General features: G+C 40.7%; 1 protein-coding gene across 1 annotated transcript; it reads left to right on the top strand.

Moving 5' to 3' along the window:
- Positions 1-1,230: 1,230 nt before the first annotated feature.
- Positions 1,231-20,273, top strand: taldo1 (transaldolase 1). Its single transcript, XM_088333565.1, has 8 exons — positions 1,231-1,399; positions 10,257-10,380; positions 10,493-10,600; positions 12,102-12,233; positions 14,992-15,167; positions 16,401-16,598; positions 19,660-19,805; positions 19,877-20,273. The coding sequence occupies exons 1-8, from the start codon at positions 1,300-1,302 to the stop codon at positions 19,907-19,909; spliced, it is 1,017 nt and encodes a 338-aa protein (XP_088189691.1). The 5' UTR covers positions 1,231-1,299; the 3' UTR covers positions 19,910-20,273.
- Positions 20,274-20,484: the final 211 nt, after the last annotated feature.

Genomic DNA, 20,484 nt, shown 5'->3' with positions numbered 1-20,484 from the left:
AAAGTACTTCAGAATTACTACATAAATACTACTACAGTACTACTATATTACGAAATACTTCTACAGAAAGAAAGAAAGAAAGAAAGGAAGGAAGGAAGGAAGGAAGGAAGGAAGAAAGAAAGAAAGAAAGAAAGAAAGAAGAAGAAAGAAAGAAAGAAAGAAAGAAAGGAAGGAAGGAAGAAAGAAAATAAAATAAAATAAAAGGAAAGAAAGAAAGAAAGAAAGAAAGAAAGAAAGAAAGAAAGAAAGAAAGAAAGGAAGGAAGGAAGGAAGGAAGGAAGGAAGGAAGGAAGGAAGGAAGGAAGGAAGGAAGGAAGGAAGGAAGGAAGGAAGGAAGGAAGGAAGGAAGGAAGGGAGGAAGGAAGAACGAAAAGAAAATAAAAGAAAATAAAAGGAAAGAAAGAAAGAAAGAAACAAAGAAAGAAACAAAGAAAGAAACAAAGAAACAAAGAAACAAAGAAACAAAGAAACAAAGAAACAAAGAAAGAACGAAAGAACGAAAGAAATAAAGAAATAAAGAAAAGAAAAGAAAAGAAAAGGAAAGAAAGAAAGAAGAAAGAAAGAAAGAAAGAAAGAAAGAAAGAAAGAAAGAAAGAAAGAAAGAAAGAAGAAAGAAAGAAAGAAAGAAAGAAAGAAAGAAAGAAAGAAAGAAAGAAAGAAAGAAAGAAAGAAAGAAAGAAAGAAAGAAAGAAAGACAGAAAGAAAATGGTGTTAGAGTCTCCGGTGAACCGTTTCAAGGTTATAAAATAAAACACCTAATGTGTTTCAGGGGCCATAAAATCAAATTACAATGTGACTCATATACTGTTATGGGTGCGTATCATGTTTATTAGGATCTTGTACTAACTACATCGAGCGATACTTCTTTCTTCTTCTGTGGTAAAAATTGACCCGCTAACAACGGTTAGCTGTGCCAAGTCTTATCACAACATGAGGGTTAAAACTGCAAGTCATCGTGCGACGAAAAGCAGCTCAATTTCCTCCTGTGCTTCTCTCAGAATCGTCTCGCGGGCCACCTACAACGACGTGGCGCGGGCCGCATTTGGCCCGCCAACCATGAATTTCACACAGGTGTCTTAAACACCCCCAAAAAAAGAAACACATTTACTCGTAATTTGATAATCTCACTTCAAAATATGTTGTTAGAATTAATTTTACAGTATTAACCTAAAAGACATTTTGTTGTTCCCGCGCGCGCGACCGCGCGTTCCCGACAGCTACTTCCTGTTTGTGCGCGTTCTCGCCAACTCTCGCGTTCACGTGTTTGGTGTCTATATAAACTCCCGGCGGGCGGTCATCATGCTCAGTGTGTCTCCTGACAAACGACGGAAAATGGAGTCGGCGCTTAACCAGTTGAAGAAATACACCGTGGTGGTGGCCGACACGGGAGACTTTAACGGTAATATGGACACTTCGAACCTCAGCTTATGCTAGCCGGTTAGCGCGCTATATAGCAGCCTGTAAGGTTCCATGGTTCATGGCGGAGTTAATCGTTAATCCGAGACCCGGGGCGACGCATGCTAGCATCGCACCAACAGGGCCCGGTCGATTCTTCAAAGTTTCGCAAATCTACTTTCTTTTAGTATTTATTGAATTGCTTCAGCGTAATAGTAATCTGATTAACTCTTAAATCCCTAAAAGTTACTTTTTATTTACTATATGTGGAGCTAGTTTTTCTAAACTTGCATACCTGTTGCGCTCCAGGGCTCCATGCCCTTACAAACTGTCTTATTTCCCCTTACAAAATACAATAAAATCTTCTTTTTTCAAACATGTTTATGTAGTTTAACATGTTATATTGCACATGATTCTTTATATCATATATTTTGTTAATTAACATTTTGTTGTGAGACACTGAGTTGCTCAACTTGAATGAGGTTTATTATGAAAAAAAGTTCAGAAATGAAGTAACTTTGACGTTCACTGTAGAAGGAAAAAATACATGCAAATAGAATTAAGTAGAATAATGTATTTTCTTATTCAAATTATGAATTCATTTTCTGCATTAAATAGTTGTTGGTAATCTAATGATAAAAGGGATAACCACCAACCTGTCTTTTTTCATTTTCTCCTTTTATGCTTCCTTTTTTTTCTTAACTTCCTCATACAACATAATAATTCGTAATATAACGGCTCAAAGCAAGTGAGACGTTAGGCGGTTCTCTAAAAAGAGACGGACTTCCTTTCGCTACAAGAGTTCCGCAGGTTCGAGAGCGTTCTCCATCCGGCCACCGGTGCTGTGGAATGCTCTTCCCCCTGAGATCCGATCAGCAACCTCAGTGGAAATGTTTAAATCTAAGCTTAAAACACACTTCTACACTATAGCATATGAATAACCTATATTTTTTGTTGACAATATCTGTGTATTATTTGTAATTGCAATATCCATTGCAGCCTGGTCATTTTGAATGGGGGATTACCACATGTGCGGTCCATTCTCAGTTTCTTCATTTCCTTCATGTTGAAGTTGAGTTTTTCCTTGCCCTCATGTTGGTTTCAGATCAGGGGATGGTGTCATATAGTCTGAAATAATAGTCTGTGCAATAACCTGTGCAGCCCTTTGTGATTAAGGGCTATTTGCACCAAATGCAATATTGCACAACCGTTACGATACAACGTTATCACGACAACCCTGTATGTAACATCCCACATGCCGACATTCTTGTGTAAATACCATGTAAATTATAACTATAGCCTTATTCCCCTTGTTTTATAACATTATCTTCTCTGTTCCTTTATCTTCTTGCCAATACCCCACTATGTGTAAAACTGGAGTGTCATGCCCAATTTCGTTGTCACAATATGTTAGCCCATTTGTAACAATGACAATAAAGGTATATTCTATTCTATACAAATAAAAATGACTTGACTACACAACTACCACGTGAAATCCGATGTTGAATAATGCATGATGGGAAATCCCCAGGCGGCAGACGCATGCACATAGTAGCATCAAACCGCTCGTTTAGTTTATATAACGAAAAAAAGCAATGCTGAGATAGAGACTGCCGCATCGAACTTGTTAGACTTGATTGATTTGCCGTTTGGTGATAGTCAGTGTATACCGGATGGTATCCATAACTGCCAAAAAAATGTCCGTGCAGATTTTTCTTGTTCGTCGTACATGTCTTAAAATGCATCATAAACTTACTTTGTCCGGCAAAAACTTAAAGGGTGACAGGTATGTTAATGTAAACAAGTGCAGAGGGAAATGGAGGCTAAGTTGTTTCACAAAATGCATTTTCGTTTTACTTCCTCGTTTGTGGGAGTTTCCTAATGATGAGGAAATAATGGAGTAATTCAGCCAGCTTGTGATGTAAACGCAGAGAGCTTGCACACTCAGGATGACATTTCAGTCTGCAAGCCTGCGTTTGGGAAACTGAAACATGAAACCGGTTTTACGTTCTGATCACTTCAAAAACTAGTTGGATATCAGAGGTTTTGCAGCGCCAAATTTGACTGTGTGCGGGATTTTTTCATTAAAAGAATTTTGATCTAACTTGCTAAAGTCCTTCTTGCTTTTTAATATTCATCTATTGCAGTGGTACCTCTAGTTACGAATTCTGTGAGTAGCTTTGTAACCTGAAAACTTTGTAAAAAGAGCCAGAGATGCACTTATCCGTTCCAAGCACCGCTAAAGTACAGTATTTTATTAAATCATATAATAGGGTGACCATATTTTGATTTCCAAAAAAAGGGGACACTCGGCCCGGCCTCGGGATGCTTAAATTATACTTGAAGTTCACTCAAAGAATATATAAATATATCTATCTATATACCTCGGTCATATCCCTCAAGAAGGGTGACCGACAGCAAGACAAACACATACAATAAAAAAGGGAAAAAATGGCAAAAAACTCAAACATTTTTGGACCATGGCTAACCCAAACGCCCAAACAAGTTTTGCACCTCGGCACCCAAGTTGGTCATGCTTTCGTCCCTCCAGATGATACGGGACACAAGAAAGTGGCCATGTCACTCGGGTCAGGGTGACACTACACTCTTCTGTTCAACAGCAGGGCCCAACAGCTTTCACTGGTTTACCCCTGCTGCATCATAGAGGTGCCCTGCCCATCCCTTAGAACGCGTCCCAACATACCACTATCCTTTTACAACACCTCTACACTCATTCCTATCACCAACAATATATATAATATATTTACAGTTCCTACCTGTGCGGAGTTTGCATGTTCTCCCCGTGCTTGCGTGGGTTTCCTCCGGGCACTCCGTTTTCCTCCCACATTCCAAAAACATGCATGTAAGGTCAATCGGCCGGTCAAAATTGTCCCTAGGTGTGAATGAGCGAGCGAATTGTCTGTCCCTGTGTGCCCTGCGACTGGCTTGCAACCAGTTCAGGGTGTCCCCTGCCCAATGCCCGGAGATGGCTGGGATGGGCTCCAGCACCCCTGTGACCCTACTGATGATAAGCGGTGCAAATAATGGATGGATATTTACAGTTAGCCTCCTCCATATGGATTGAAAATCCAGTTTCATAACAAAATAATATCTATATAACCAAAGACACAAATTCTTAGCGGTTTCTCAACAGACTTAATTATTCCTAAATTAGTAGAACAATAAAAACTGGAATGAAATACTGGTTTTGAATGGGACAGTATGTGGGGAGCTCTATAGCTCAGGAGGTAGAGCGCTCGTCTTGGGATCAAGGGATCCCAGTTCGAATCCCGGCTCGTCCGTGTTACATGTCGAAGTGTCCTTGGGTAAGACACTGAACCCCTAATACCCCCAATAAGCAGGTTAGCGCCTTACATGGCTGCAAGGCCGCTATTGGGAAATGTGGAGCACATTGTAAAGCGCTTTGGGAAGCCATTGACTTGAAAAGCGCTATATAAATGCAGATCATTTCATTTTACATGTCCGGGCAATAGAGGACGTTTGGTCACCCTATCATATAAGAGCATCAGAACGTGAAACAAACGCATATTATGATTAGATTACCACACAATAAAAGTATCAAACCAAGCAGCAATGTATCTCAAAATACAAATACTGAATAACTATGTCAACACAATGAGTAAAATAACTTCCATTGGACAACATTTTGAAAATAAAGCCACAGTGACAACGGATTTAAAAGTTCATATTCATGTGGTCATGTAAATTTTTGGTGTTGCCACGGCTGTGGACCCCTTTAACACACTAATGATCCCTGGCATTGTCCTTTTCTGTTGTTGAACAAAAGTCCACACCACGCTTCCTGTTAGCTGCTGTCAGTTTTAGCCTTTCGTACTCTGTAAACATGAAACGGGAGGCTCATAAAGTAATAGATGAATGAAGGTAATCATAAAAATATTTACATTTTTCCCTGGCTTTTCCTGAAAGACTGATCCAATGACGTCTGCTTTTGACAATCCGTCAGAAATGCCCGAGGTACACGTAGCAATAGCCTGACATGTTAAAAGATTTTCCGGGCGATTCCCTTCTAAAACTTCCGAGGCTTCGTGGAACTTTGATAAAATGTCTCACTTTATTTTTCCTGGGATGACTCGTGCAACGGGTTGCCCGGCAGATATCAAGTGATAACCAGTTTACGTGTTCTGTACTTTATTTTTTTCCTTTAAATTCCTCAAACACCTCTGTAACTAGAGGCAATATTTTCCCGTCCAGGTACTCTGTAACCTGAAACTTTTGTATGTGGAGACGTGCGTAAGTAGAGGCCCGACCTGAAAGGAAATTCAGATCAGGTCGGGCTTGCGCTCCGGTTTAAGACCTTAATTCTTGGCTGAAAGTGGCGGAAGAAACCCTTTCCTGTTTTACAAAGGCTTGCTCGATTTAGTTGTCCGATCTTTCGCTATCAAATCAACACATTTCCTTGTGCAGCTCGTTCACTTCAAGTTTAAGGGCTGTTTGCGCAATGGCTTTGTTGGATTATCACCTCCTACCCAATCATCTTTTGGAAATTGGTGATGTTTCCCAACGCTGCTAGCAGGTGCTCCAAGGCGAACTCTGGATCCGATTCATAGTCTTATGAGCCTGGCAACAACTAATGGCAAAATACTATTGGTAAATGCTTAAGTATAAAATCACACATTTAGAAGCAGTGCAACAAGGAAGAAACAATGAAAGGAAGCTGACAATTTGGAATTATTTAATAAGTGGATGGGTGAATAAGTTGTATCCTTTAACCACTAAACAAGTAGGGCTACCAATTCCTGTAGTGTGTCTTGGGCAAGTACAGCTTGGTGGCGCCCATCACTCTCCAGGCCAACAGACTTTGGTGTTCGATGAATATTCTAACTAATGCACTTAAAGAAGTATTGTTGGACAAAATGGAACTAACATCACATCAGTTATTTTTAATGCCAGCAGAGAAGGCCTTGCAGGCCCTGAAGGCCCACCACTGCTAAATGGTCCCCAACACCCAGTATGGCTATTAAAATGATGAAATCGCAATCTTATTTAAAATTTGATTATTTACTTTCTGGTTTATTCCTATAGCAATTAGAAAGATAGTCTAGTGTATTTATTGAAGCAACCAATGATCTCATAGTCAAGACCGGTACAAGCAGGGGACCCAAATGCGTAACGTTTCACACAATGCTCTTATAAGGGATCGGGGAAGTCGGGGCAAGAGAAAAAGACCGCAATCTGTTGCTCACTGGGCAGTAGGAGCGGGAAGCCCTTGCGAACGAAGCGTGGTCGGAGGTCGAAAGCAAGCGTGGTCTGAGATCGGAATAAGTCTGGTAGCCGGGACGAGCGGGGATCGATACAGGAAACTGAATCAGGCTGCATAAGGGCAGCCGGGACAGGAGAGCGGAGCTTGGAACGTGGATTGATACAGTAAACTGAATCAGGCTGGATACGGGTAGCCGAGACGGGAGAACGAAGCTTGGATCGGGGATCGATACAGGAAACGGGTCGGGATCAAAACGGGAGCCAGTCAAAAGTGCTTGCCTTGCATGCGCTGATGTTTGCTGACGGACTGACAAGGAGTGAATGAGAATGACTTGCTTAAATGGGAGGAGGGCTAATTAGAATATAGAATATACCTTTATCGTCATTGTTACAAAACGGGTTAACATATTGTGACAACGAAATTGGGGAACGAGTGGCAGCTGGGGCTGAAAGAGTGAGGGTAATTGACAAATCATGACACTCATACAATCATGAACACAAATGCGTAAATTCCAGTAGATGAAGTGGGGTTATAATGCACTGCAAGTGATCACCAACGCAGGTAGTCTGTAGGAATCCCAAATGTTTGACACTAAAAAACTTCATATAAACATTTGGATTTTTGTATAGTAAGGCAGCTAATCGCTGGACACAGTTTGAAAAAATAAAACCTCTACATATATTATCTGAATTTGGGAAAATCCCAGTTTACCAGGACTTTTAGCTTTGAAAGGTTTTCTTTTTAAATGATATTTGAACGATGACACTCAAATAGAAATGCATATTTTGGCAGTTTTTAATGAGTGGGAACAAAAATCACCTAAATCCTTCATTACCTGTGACAAATGGCAAAATGTGACTGTTCATTAGGCAACCCAAGCTACTTCCTCCTATTTATCTTTTGTGGTGTAAGACCAGTTTTTGGGGAAATATTGCAGTCCTCAGAGTACACAACAGCAGTATTTTTTTTAAATGATTGTGTGACATTCTTTCACTTTGAATAATCTTTACAAAACAAAATTTTACATGATTGCAGTATTCGGTATTTTATCGTTATTACAGTATTTAAGTAAACCAGTTGAGTGAACAGTGTTAGTGGTGTTCCTGCAGGGTTTAACAGCCGCTCAGGCTGCCACAATATAAAGCGGAGTCACAACACGCTGAATGCAAAGCCTTGTTCCTCCGATGTCTTTCAAAAGGCCAACACAGTATTGTTAAAGTCTGCTATACCTCCCACCACTAGAGGTCCCCATATGGCGTTTTAAACTGGGCATAGGTATCATAGGCCTGAACCCCTTCAAATGAAATTTTTGTTCGGTGAACTCTGTTGGGTCAGTTGGAGTTTTGATCATCCTCTGGGTCACAGGTGTCAAACAGGCGGCCCGCGGGCCAGATCAGGCCCGCTAAGGAATTGAATCCGTCCTGCGAGACAACACTCAGAGAAGCGCAAGAGATAAACAAGCTGCAGGTTGAAATATGTTATCTTGATGTTGCCAAAGCCAGGTGCCTCGAACACTACTGTATTTATTTCGCTCTCGCTCTTTCTCTCGCTCTCGCTCTCTCTCTTTCTTTTTCTCTCTTTCTTTCCCACGCCTTTTCTCCCACTCTGGCTCTTTCTCTTTCTCTCTTCATACCTTTTGCACTTTCTTTTCTCTCCTTCTGTCTTTCTATTTCTCTTTGGATTTCTTTCTTCCTCTCCCCTTTTTTTCCCCTCTCTCACGATTTTTCATCTTTTGTTTCTCACGCTCTCTCCCTCTCTCTTTTTTCTTTCCTTGTCCCGCCCTCTCTCCTTTTCCCTCCCTCTTTCTCTTATTTCTTTATCTCTCTTTTTCTTTCTCTTTAATCTACTAGTCCGGCCCCCATCGTGTGGCCCCCCGAGTTAAAGTGAGTTTGACACCCCTGCTCTGGGTCATTTTCTCTTTCTCTTCCACGCCAAGTTTTTTTTTAACTTTAATTCCTGCCGTCTTTATTCCCAGTTTCAGTAGTTTTTATTGAAGTTTTTTTGTTTCTAGTTTCTTGTTTGAGCATTTTGTTAGTCGCCTACTTGGTTGTTTGGTACTTTGGTCTTGATTTTTGTGAATAAATAGTCTTTTTGGGAGTCTCTGCCTCACATGAGTCAATCATTATTACGATCAGATCATAACAAGTATTTTATGATTTGCTGTTTAGTAAATCTATAATAATGAAAGTATCTCTGGCTTGGATATAAGGCCATGTAATTTAAATGGTTTTTACTTTTGTTTTAAATATAGCTTGTATGTTGAATTATTTTTCATTTGTTGTTTTTTGTGTGCTTTTGTTTTGAAGTTGGCGAATAATTAGTATATTGACTGTTTAATAATACAATAATCTCACGTTTATCATAAAGCAAAAATCCACAAAATCGGGACGCTCTTTCGTAAAATCATCCAAGTGTCCAACTTACCTTGAGGTGATGCCTTTACCAATGAGTATATGTCTGTAACAAAATATTAACTATAGATCTAAAATGACAGAATAACCGTTGAATGATTGGTCCTTATTGTCATTATAAAAAAAAGACAATGAAATTGGAGGGATTTTGCTTTTAGTGTAAGCAAGCGATTTAGAAAACAGCTGGTTAGCTGCACGCTAGCCTTGCGTATTCTCAAATTGAACCTGGTCTTCGTGATAATTAAAATACACCCGTCCCTAATGTAGCGGTTTCCCACGAGTTGTAGCTCCAGGTCATCCGTTTAATGGGTAACTGGCGTTTGTGAGATACAGGCTCAGCAAGGGTCGCTTGTGAGAGCTGTTGAGTAGCCTAGCGTGGCATTAGGCCTAATCTGCAGCACCGCTATTGCCTTCTCTCCCGTCACCGCCTTAGTCACTTCCCAAACCCGATAACAATCCACGGAGCACTCGCTAGTGATCACCATTATTTTGCACTCTTATGACTATCCTTGAGTCCTATTTATTTGAAGAATTTCTTTTCAATGTAACTATCAGCTAAACGCTAGCTTTTGTTTTAGTTAGTTATGGTGGCTGCATAGGCTGATGTATGATGTCAGTCAATCAGTCGCGCCTAGACAACACACACACACCTACAACCTCCCCTCGTGATGGCATTTGCTGTCTGCTGCAAAACACAATGCACGACACGTTTATCAATGATGATAAAGACTATTCAATTCAAAATCCATGAAGCAGTGAACCAACGATAACCAAAGCACTTATTATCGAGGGATTACTGTAAATCAAGTCAAGTCATGTTTATTTGTGACGCCCTTAATCACAAGGAGTCTCAAAGGGCTGCACAGACCACAGATTATTGCACACCACAAACTATTATTACACCATCCCCTGATCTAAAACCTACATGAGGGCAAGGAAAAACCAGGATAATGGATTCGATTTGTTCCTCTCATTTACAGAATCAAGAATCACTCTCCTCAGAAATATGTGACAATCCTGTTGAGTGTCTTACCGATATACTTTAATCAAAGCTAGCAGGTTAAAACACTTTTTATCTTGCCGAGCAGGTTTCAGAGGGCTGTGACGAACGTACACTCAAGTGTTTTACGCCACTTGTTCCTCTTTAAGAAAATGCTCAAAGTTCATCAAACCATTTTTATAATGCTGTCCAATTCATTGCGGTGCAGCAATCGACGAATACAAGCCTCAGGATGCTACTACCAATCCCTCCTTGATCCTTGCTGCTGCCAAGATGCCAGCTTATCAGAGCCTGCTCGATCAGGCCATCAAATTTGGCATCGCCAAAGGCGGGTGAGAAGTCTTAAACCATCTGCATGTTGATATTTTCTTTTTAAGTAACTTAGAATTGTAGATCACTGTTAAAACTGCCTAACTGAGAATCCCGTTCCCTTGGATGAGCCAGATCCTTGGATGAGCAGATCGCCACAACCATGGACAAGCTGTTTGTGAGTTTTGGTCTGGAGATTCTCAAGAAGGTCCCTGGCAGGGTCTCAACTGAGGTGGATGCCAGGTGCGTGCTCATGTGTTCAACAGTGATCGCTTGTGACCAGTGTTCCCTCTAAGCTACGCACTGCTGCACATTCTCAGCGCACAAGAAAATCTAGCCAGCGCACAAAATTGAGGGCTCAAAATTACTAATTAAGAAGCGACTCAAGTCAAAGTTACAGTGCATGAAGGTAAAAATACACGGGTTCCCCTGACGTTGTGTCCTAAATGCGGTACAGTATTTTGAAGTCGAACGAAGTTAAGTAAAGTTAGTAGAGTATGTCGAGAACCGGCTTCTTCGGCTCGGCTCACTAAAAAGGAACCGGCTCTTTCGGGTCCTAAACGGCTCTTCAGGTTGTTTTTGCTTCTTTCATCCCAACATGACCAAATATTAAGTAAAATGATGCACAAAATGACTTAAAGGAAGGGGGAATAGAACTAAAAAGAAGAAAATACCAAAATGAAAAAGGAGTAAAAAGCTGAGAAAAAAAGAAACAAAAGTAAGAGGAAAAAAAGAAGGAAAATTTTAGAAAAAAGCCAGAAAAAAAGAATAGAAAACGTAGGAAAAAAGTAAATAGAGAAGAAAAAGAGAAGTAACAGCTCGGAAAAAATAAACACAATTTTTTTTTTTTTTTTTAAGGATTTTTTTTTTTTAAAGTAGAGAAAAAAAACACCAAAAAAAGAAGAAAAAGTTTAATAATTTCCATTTATATCAAGTGAATCTTGTTGACAACATTGTATTTCCACTAAAACATGTGATTAAGTACAGTTTTGTATCTTACAACCGACTAAATAAGCCCCCAAAAATGTTAATATTATGCGACAAAATATAACGGGAAATAAAAAGAAATGGATATCGTGTGAAAGAATTGTAAGAACAAACGACGTTTGTAGGCCGTACAACCGTTGCAATAGTACATGAGTCAATTTATTCAAAAGAGAAAAATAATTTTGCATTGCCGGAAACTCAGCAAAATGTAACTTAATGCAGTTTTCCATTACAAGCACATGATGGCGGCAAAGTATCACGTAAAGTCAAGTAATCGAGTCTTAAAGTTGCAATAAAACAGCAAAACAGTTTTTAAAATTATAACTTGACAGTACAAAAGTTATTAGTAAAATGTTAACAAAGTACAGTTTATTTATTTAACAAATACTGGAGCCTGTAAATTGGGTTGGTTTAGTAATGAATCATTCTAGAAATGTTCTTATTTCGCAGATTTTCGAGTTTCGCGGGGGGTTCTTACAGCCCATTTACGATCACCAAGGGATTACTGTACTTCCAATAAAGACATAACATGCAAACTTGGTAAAAATAAACAGCAAGTAGGTTCTAAATTGCATATTTTAGTGGTAGCTTTTCACATTGAACCGTAACAAAGTACGTCTCTGCTTTAAATGGGTAAGCATGTTGTAGTGTGCAATTGTGCTTAGCATGTCAAAAATGGATGCCTTTTTGGATTCTGAACACTGTGTGGGGTTCTGCGTTGATATTTGATATTGGAGTAAAATCTGTCATATTTCAGATTGTCTTTTGACAAAGAAGAAATGGTGGCCAGAGCCTTGAAGCTCATCGCACTCTACGAGGAGGCCGGAATCAGCAAAGAGCGCGTGCTCATCAAGCTCTCGTCTACGTGGGAAGGAATCCAAGCTGGCAAGTGAGTGTCAAGTGTGATGTCAGCTTTTTGGAAGAGCCAAATGAGTTTTAGTGGGACCAGTTACAAATCAGACCTAAAGGTGCGTCGTTTAAAATGTCATTTTAATTGCACTATTCTTTGTCATTGCATTGTTAGAACTTGGGACAGTTTTCTAAGCTTATACCAGTGTCTGAAACTCATGACAAAAAGTTAGCGGACTCCCATTTTTCACAACTTGAAATGCAATAAGACTGATCGCAAAAAAAAAACGTTTGTTGCAAAGTATTAAGGATTGATAATCAGAATATATAACAGAACAACACTTATTAAATTTAAGTTTATTATAAATGTCCGGAATTGGAGTATTTTTTGTCATCACGGAGTCTTGCCTTCCCGACGCCGCATTACAACTCGCAGGACGCACGCTTCACCGGCACGAACGAGACGGAGACTCCGGTAAAAACAGGGGTTGGAGACTACGCGCTACAATAACAGCCGAATCATTGACACATACTGCTCACTCGATATGGAGTTTCTAGCAGTATCGTGCAGACACTTCTATCTACCGGGAGAGCTAACTGTGGTCATTGTGGTTGCAGTTTACGTTCCACCGGATGCTAACGTTAGCATAGCGCTAAATCTCCTGCCCGCTGCTATCAATAAACAGCAGCTCGCACACCCCAACGGAGCTTTTATCGTCGCCGGCGACTTTAATCGGGCATGTTTATGGATTGTACTTCCCAAATCCATTCAATACGTGGACTGTGCAATTCGGGGAAAAAACACTGGACTGTGTGTACTGTAAGATCAAACATCCAGTTGGATCCCCCATCTCTGTTTGTCCCTCATCACCCCCCCTCCGGAGGAAGCAAAGCCTATTTACAGCAAAGACGGTTAAAACATGTTCTTTGTTCCTTTATCTCTTGTTTCCTTATCCTCACTGTAAAATGTGGACCTGGAGTTGTCCAATTTCGCTGTCACAACATATCCCATGTTGTAACAATGACAATAAAGGCATATTCTATTCTACTCAATAACATTCATTGCATGAACATGAAATCTTTGTTTTCCATCTGCCATCAGTATGTACCTGTATTTACTCATCTTCATTCATGCAATGTCTGCGTTGCGTCGTCTGCTACGAGCCACGTGAATTTCTCTTTCCATGATGCTTTTAATGTACATTTACGTTTTGTAGCAACATAGATTTTGTTAGCTTCTTTTGAAATGTTCTTCGGGGGCTGAGGTTTTGCCTTGATTCCTAACCACTTTACCATTTTTTGTATTTTCTATGCGTCTCATTTGGAAAATGATATGCAAATACACGACCTCATAAGACTCGAGGAAAGTCCGGAAGCACGAAGTTATTCGATGCAGGCTTCTGATTGGCTGCCAAGTATGCAATTGCCAGACAAACTGAAATTTCCAAACCGAACGATTTCGAAAGATTTCGAAATCGGAATAAAGCAAACGTTTGATTTCGAGATGGGGGGGAACTAAAGATTTTTTTTTTTCCTTGAAAAAGTTGTCGGTTACCCGGGCGGAGAAGTTTTGTAAGTTGTACGCCCGACGGAAAAAATGCACGCCCCGGGCGTCCCGGCAGACGTTATTTCAGACCCTGCTTATGCTCTTCAGTCTTTGATGTTTGACCCTTGAGTGCCATGTCTAATCTCGTTGCAAGTTTCACATCGTTAATATCAATGACAATAAGGACAATTCAATTCCTTAAAGTTGAAAGTAAAAAAATTTCTCTTGAGTATGTGCCTAAAGAACCTCCATCATTTCTTTTCTACTGCGCTTTTATCTCTCAGCAATGCTGTTTTGGATGCACAACACATCATGTAGCAGGAAAAGGGAGAGTGGGGGGTGGAGCGCGAGGTCATTCTCGTCCCCGCGGTTTTCATTTCTGTAGCATCAAAATAGTTCATGTGAGAAAAGGCCGCTTTTAAATACAGCCCAAATTCCAACCTAATCCCTAAAGTTTATTCGAGCGCATCTAAGAAATGCACATACCTGCACGCGCCACAGTAGGAGCTTGACAGTTTTTTTCAGAATAGGTCTGCGGGCACCTCTGTCCTTAAGGGGCTCTGTAAAGTTGACTGTTTTGAGATATGTGCATTTTTCTCAGACTTCAATGAACCTGTTTTTATATTCCTAAATGTAAAAACAATCTCTCTCACACACACACATATAGTCACGTTTAAAACATCAGTCTAATTTCATTTTTCATGTCTACGTTTTTCCTTTTATTGTGAAGCCGCGCTTATGTGTGACTCCATTTCCTGTTTATGTGTCAACTCAAAATAAACCACACCCCCGCCTGTAAGTCGCCAGTTCTGTCGAGATTTTGGCGAGATGCCTCCCGACAGTGCTCTCCTCCGCAAGGGAGATTTTAAAACTTAATGACTGCTTTTATTTGAGTAATTCTGCCAACAGAGAGTTTATATAATATTTAGCTTTAACAGGCACCCTGCTGCCCGCGGGCACCTTTTTTTCAAACGCAGCGTCTCTGGTATTTTGTGTCTTATCGCTGTTGCTCGGTATAAACTCAATGTATTCAAAATACTTAAGTGGTGTGTGGCTCTGAGACTAATAAAGAACCTGCTGGTGTTCTGCTTCCGCGTGTGCATCACTGCACGTTGACATCTATTTTATTTCAGTCGAGGGTGGTGGAGAGAAATAAAGACGGTGAAAATGTAAAAAATGAAGTTCATATTCGCGATTAGATGAATGTCATATTTATGAAAGCCTTAATCGTGTTTTTTCTTTCTTTTTAAAGGGAGCTTGAAGAGAAACACGGGGTTCACTGCAACATGACCCTGCTTTTCTCTTTCGCACAAGCAGTAGCCTGTGCCGAAGCAAAGGTAACTCTCATCTCGCCCTTTGTCGGCCGCATCCTAGACTGGTACAAGGAAAACACCGATCGCAAAAGCTATGAGCCCCATGAAGACCCAGGTACCATTGTACTGTTTTATTTTTTTATTTATTTCCCCTCACACACTTTATTTCAAGATTGACTCATTTGTGTTGTGATGTCAGTTTAGATTAATTCATGTTCCAGCCGCAAGCAGGCATGAAAATCTCCTTTTTCAGCAAAATTTGCCATTTTGAAGTCAGACAGACCTACATTAAATATATCTGTCTGAGGAGATATTTAGAGCCTGGGATTATTGCATTTCCTAGAGTGAATGGGGCGTTTGAGGTGGAGCATTTGAATTGAAATCGGTGTAGTTCACGCTGGTGGGGGTCCCATGTCTAATTGTGTAAAAGGCTCCAAGGTTTGTCCCCTAGTGATTTTGGCTGCAATGATGACTTCAACCAGAAGATGGCCTCTGCGAGTAATACATTTCAAATTCCTGACAGCACCTTTATCGTATATAAGCTGACTCCATACTACTGCTTGAAAATTGCCGCTTACTCAAAGAAATAGAAAAACGATGTACATACCTGTGGAAGCATTTTTGGGCCTGTGCAATCTTGAGGTCTCTCGAGCTTTAGCACTTAGCCGAGACACTCGATATCCTTTTTGGGTTCAAACCATTCCAAGATCTTTCTCCATTTCTGGCTACTGTCGATGATTTGATCCACTGTTCACACGTTTGCCCCTAGGTGCAATTTCCGATAGTCTGTCATTGTCATCTACACTGAACTTTCTTCCTCTTTCCTTGGCAGGCCCTGTCAGCTTCTGACTTTCTTCAGAATCTGATTTTAATGAATGTATTCATTTTTAATGTAACCAGCCACCAAAAGCTAGCTACCATTGCAGTTTGTTTTGGTGGCCATATTGACTCACCCTGCTGTTTGACTGTCTGTATACACCACCAGCCTATCACAGTTGCACACACAAGCAGTCACGCCCACACACGAAACGCATACAACTTGCCTTTCGGATAGCATTTGCTGTCTCCCGCAGAACACAAAGCATGATCCTTTATCAATGACAATGACGACAGTTCTATTCAGAATCCGTAGCGTACCAGTAATTAGCGAAGGATTAGTGTACTCTGGAACGAGTTACTCTTCTAGTAAACAATGTGTTCATGTAGAAAAATGCGGGAGTTTCCTTCCTTCCAACCGGTTTGGTTGCTTTCCCCAGAAGCATGTTCCTACGGTGACAAAGACGAATCATTTCATTCGAACCTTTTCCCAGTACTTCCTCATCCCCCCTGCCTTTTTCTGTCCAACCAGGTGTTCAAAGCGTGACCAAGATCTACAACTACTACAAGAAATTCGGTTACAGCACAGTGGTGATGGGCGCTTCTTTCCGTAACACGGGCCAGGTCAAAGCACTAGCCGGATGTGACCTGCTCACCATCTCTCCCGGGCTGCTTGCAGAGCTCAGTCAGGACCACGTCACTGTGAAGCAGTTGCTTAGTACAGAAACAGGTACTGCTATGTGTGCTGGGTTTCCCTTACCTCGTAAAGTCTCTCTGGTGGACCGCCAGTGTCTAACTAGTACTGACAGAGTCTCGTGAACTTGTATTGTACAAACAAATGCTCATGTTTTTGAACATTTATAAATGAGAAGTTAATCACATTAACTAATATCTCAATTTTTTAATGATCCCAAATGCCATTTCGGGTATTTGCTATGTATTTCCTCCAATGGCCTCTTATATATGTAGTTAGCATGCCATCTTTCTTACACCCAGCACCTCGTTTGCTCACATGTTAATGCCTGGTTTGTGACTGTCAGGCACACTTTGAGATGCCATACCTATGTGCCCACCCCAACTAGAAGCTAAAGACAGTCGGCAAAAGTGAAGCGCCCTAGACTGTCCACCCACCCCGGCCTAACGAAATCCGATAGGTATTACTGTTCACTTAGAAGAACAAATACAAATCTAAATATGGAGGCCGATCCTGCCATATCTAGAAATAAATGAACAGTAAATAAATATTTACAAATATATGCTATAAATTTTAAGTATTTTGTTGTATTTTGTCAATCGACTCCTTCGTTGAGTTGTCACGGTTTTCCACTTTCACCTTACCACTAACTTTCTTGGGCCCCATTATTTTGGGCAGGAAAAGCAACAAAATCACAGTAAAATGAGGTGTGGTCCCTCTTAAACTTGATTGACTAAACAGGTAGAGATCGGGCATTATCACCAACTACTGTTGAGGAGTGTAGTTGACCCTCCTTTTTTTTCTTAGCATTGTTTTGGCACGGAAAAGGCTTTTTGTTACGTCTGCTTGAATTTCAACAGGGTTGATGCAGATTCCTAAAGGTATTCAATTCATGATTCTGAAAATGAGGCTTTAAATGTCATTAAAATGTCTTGATCACAATTTTTCATAGTCTTAAAAATGTGAACACCGTAAATTGATATTTGTTTGAACGATAAAGATTTAGTAGCATTTATTAAGTCACCGATTTACCTTCGTGGTAACATGGTTGGACCAGTATAATGGAACTATCAAAGCGGTGATGTGGTTTCAGTCGGGCCTTTCGGAGCAGACGCATGTTTTGGATTTATCCCCAATACACATAGCAACTTATGGGAATATTAATTCTATCTATCTATCTTGGTCATATCCCTCAAGAGGGGTGACTGACAGCAAGACAAACACATACCAAAACAAAAAGAATAAAAAAGGGAAAACAAGAGAAAAAAAAACACACAACATTTTAGGACCGTGGCCAACCCAAATGCCCAAACACCGAAACAAGTTAAGCACCTCGGCACACAAGTCGGTCATGCTTTCGTCCCACCAGATGAAACGGGACATGAGAAAGCGGCCATGTCACTGTGACGCAACACACTCTTCCATTCAACAGCAGGGCCCGACAGCTTTCACTGGTTTACCCCTGCCGCATCACACAGGTGCCCTTCTTATCCCTTAGAACGCGTCCAAACATCCCACTATCCTTTTACAACACCTCTCCACTCATTCCCATCACCAACAAGAGCTCTAGCTTCCGTTATATTTAGACCTCTTTCCTCCAGTGCACTCATAACACCGTCCATCCATGTCAATGGTAGCCTTCTAGTTGGTGTCCTTCCATTGACTTCTGCTCTGTAGATCCTCTTCAACATTCGCTCCTTATCCATCCTCTCCATAAGTCCAAACCAACCGAGTAGTCTTTTATCCACACGCTGGCTCAGTTCCACTACTACTTCAGTTCTGTCCCTCACAATTTCATTTCTCAATCTATCCAATCTTGTCACTCCTAACATACTCTTCAAATATGTGTAAATATAATGGAAAGTGGCTGTCAGACAAAAGTTTGTTGCCATGGCTAGAAGGTGAGTCGGGTAACGTGCACGAGGCTCGTTGTAATGTGTGCAAGAAATGTTTGTGTTTTATTGGTTTTATTTGTGGGTTTTTTTGTTGTTTTTTTTTGTCGACTTGGTATTAAATTTTATTTTCACAAGGCATTTAACGTTACCTTGCCTTAGGCCACAGGTGTCAAACTGCCGGCCCGCGGGCCAGATTAGGCCCACTAAGGGATTGAATCCGGCCCGCGAGACAAAGCTGAGGGAAGCGCAAGAGAAAAACGAGCTGCAGGTTGAAATATGTCCACTCGATTTTGCCAAAGCCAGACGCCTCTCACAAACGCTGTACTTGTATTTCTTTCTCTCTCTCGTCCTAACTTTTTCTCTCACCTTCTATCTTTTGCTCTTTCACTCGCTCTTTCTCTCTTTTTCTTTCTTTGTTCCTCTACCAGCTCAGTAGCCTAGATGGTAAGGCGCCCGCTTTGAGACTGGGAGGTCGGTGGTTCGCGCCCCGGCCGAGTCATTCCTAAGACTTAAAAAGTGGTCGGCGGCGCCCTCTGTTGGCTGCGGCTGCATCGGCTCGCTACAACGGGTCAGGTGCAATCGACATTTCGTTCTGTGTACATTGTTACACAGAATGACAATACAAGGAAATTATTATTATTATTATTACCTTTTTCTCTGTCTTTTTACTTTCTTTGGTTCTCTTTTTCCTTTTCTCTCTCGCTTTTGCATCCCCCTCTTTCTCCCCTTCTCTTTCTCTCTTTCTATTTCTGTTTGGATTTCTTTTTCTCTTTCTTTCCCCCTCTTTCACAATTTATTTTTTCTCTTGTTTCTCATATCGCTCTCTTTTTTTCCTCTCTCTTTCTTTCTCCCTTTCTCTTTTTTATCTGTCCCACCCTCTCTTTTTCCTCTCCTTCTCTTATTTCATTCTCTTTTTTCTTTCTCCTCAATCTACTAATCTTTGTTTTCTTTCTTTCCTTCTTTATCCCATCTTTCCTTTTCTTTCTTTCTTTCTCCTTTTCTTTTTCTTTCTCAATTTCCTTCTCCCTTTCTTTCTTTGTTAGTTTCTTTCTGTCCATCTCTCCATTTCATTCTTCCTTCCTCATTAGTCCGGCCCCTGAGAGAATGTTTGTTCTATCTTGTGGCCCCGAGTTAAAATGAGTTTGACACCCCTGCCTTAGGCTGTGGGAACCCCGCTCAAGAACCTCATTCTGTATCCACAGCAAAGGACAGCAATCTGCAAAAGGTCCACCTGAACGAGAAGGACTTCCGCTGGCAGCACAACGAAGATCGCATGGCCGTCGAAAAACTCTCGGACGGCATACGCAAGTTCGCCGCGGATGCCATCAAACTGGAAACTATGATTAAAGTGAGTTTTGAGGTTTTTTGTTTTTTTTATCGGAAATCTAACTGACGATCGATGTCAATTCGTCGTTACAGGAGAAAATGCTTCATGCGAAGAACGGACAGTAGAAGACGACGGGAAACTCCCACTGCACAGAAGCAGTTTGAGGAGTCGGGACTCGTTGAGAAGCATTTGAAAAGAAAAACCTGAAACTATTCCGACCATTCGTCCAAATTCAAGAAATCTCCCCTATGAAAGTATGTATGGAGCCAAATTTTTCGTCACTCAAACATTCCTGAAAAGATTTTGTTGGGATATTCACCTAAAGTCTTATAAATCATTCCACGGTACTATCAAGGATTCCAAAGCTCGCTCAACCTGAAGAACAAGTGTTTAAATTGGCTATCCGCCTAGAGGGAATGAGGTCATTTTGTACCAATTATCCCCTCGTTTAACTTGTTTTCTTGTCAATAAATCTATATTCTAAGCGGTTTAGCGGTTGCTTTCTTGTGTGATATCGTTCTGCGGGAATAATATCCATTCTTTGTCATTGGGATAACTTGAAAATGAACTAAAGTCATGTTTATTTGTATAGCCCTTAATCACAAGGAGTCTCAAAGTGCTTTACAGACTACAGAATAGTGTTACACAATCCCCTGATCTAAGACCTACATGAGGGCAAGGAAAAACTAAAAAAAACTCA

The sequence above is a fragment of the Urocampus carinirostris genome, chromosome 4 (assembly GCF_059441175.1).
Source record: "Urocampus carinirostris isolate Australia breed hairy pipefish chromosome 4, RoL_Ucar_1.0, whole genome shotgun sequence".
In the NCBI taxonomy this organism is placed as follows: domain Eukaryota; kingdom Metazoa; phylum Chordata; class Actinopteri; order Syngnathiformes; family Syngnathidae; genus Urocampus; species Urocampus carinirostris.
The sequence above is the reverse complement of the archived record's forward strand: the minus strand, read 5'-3'. Positions and strand labels throughout refer to the sequence as shown.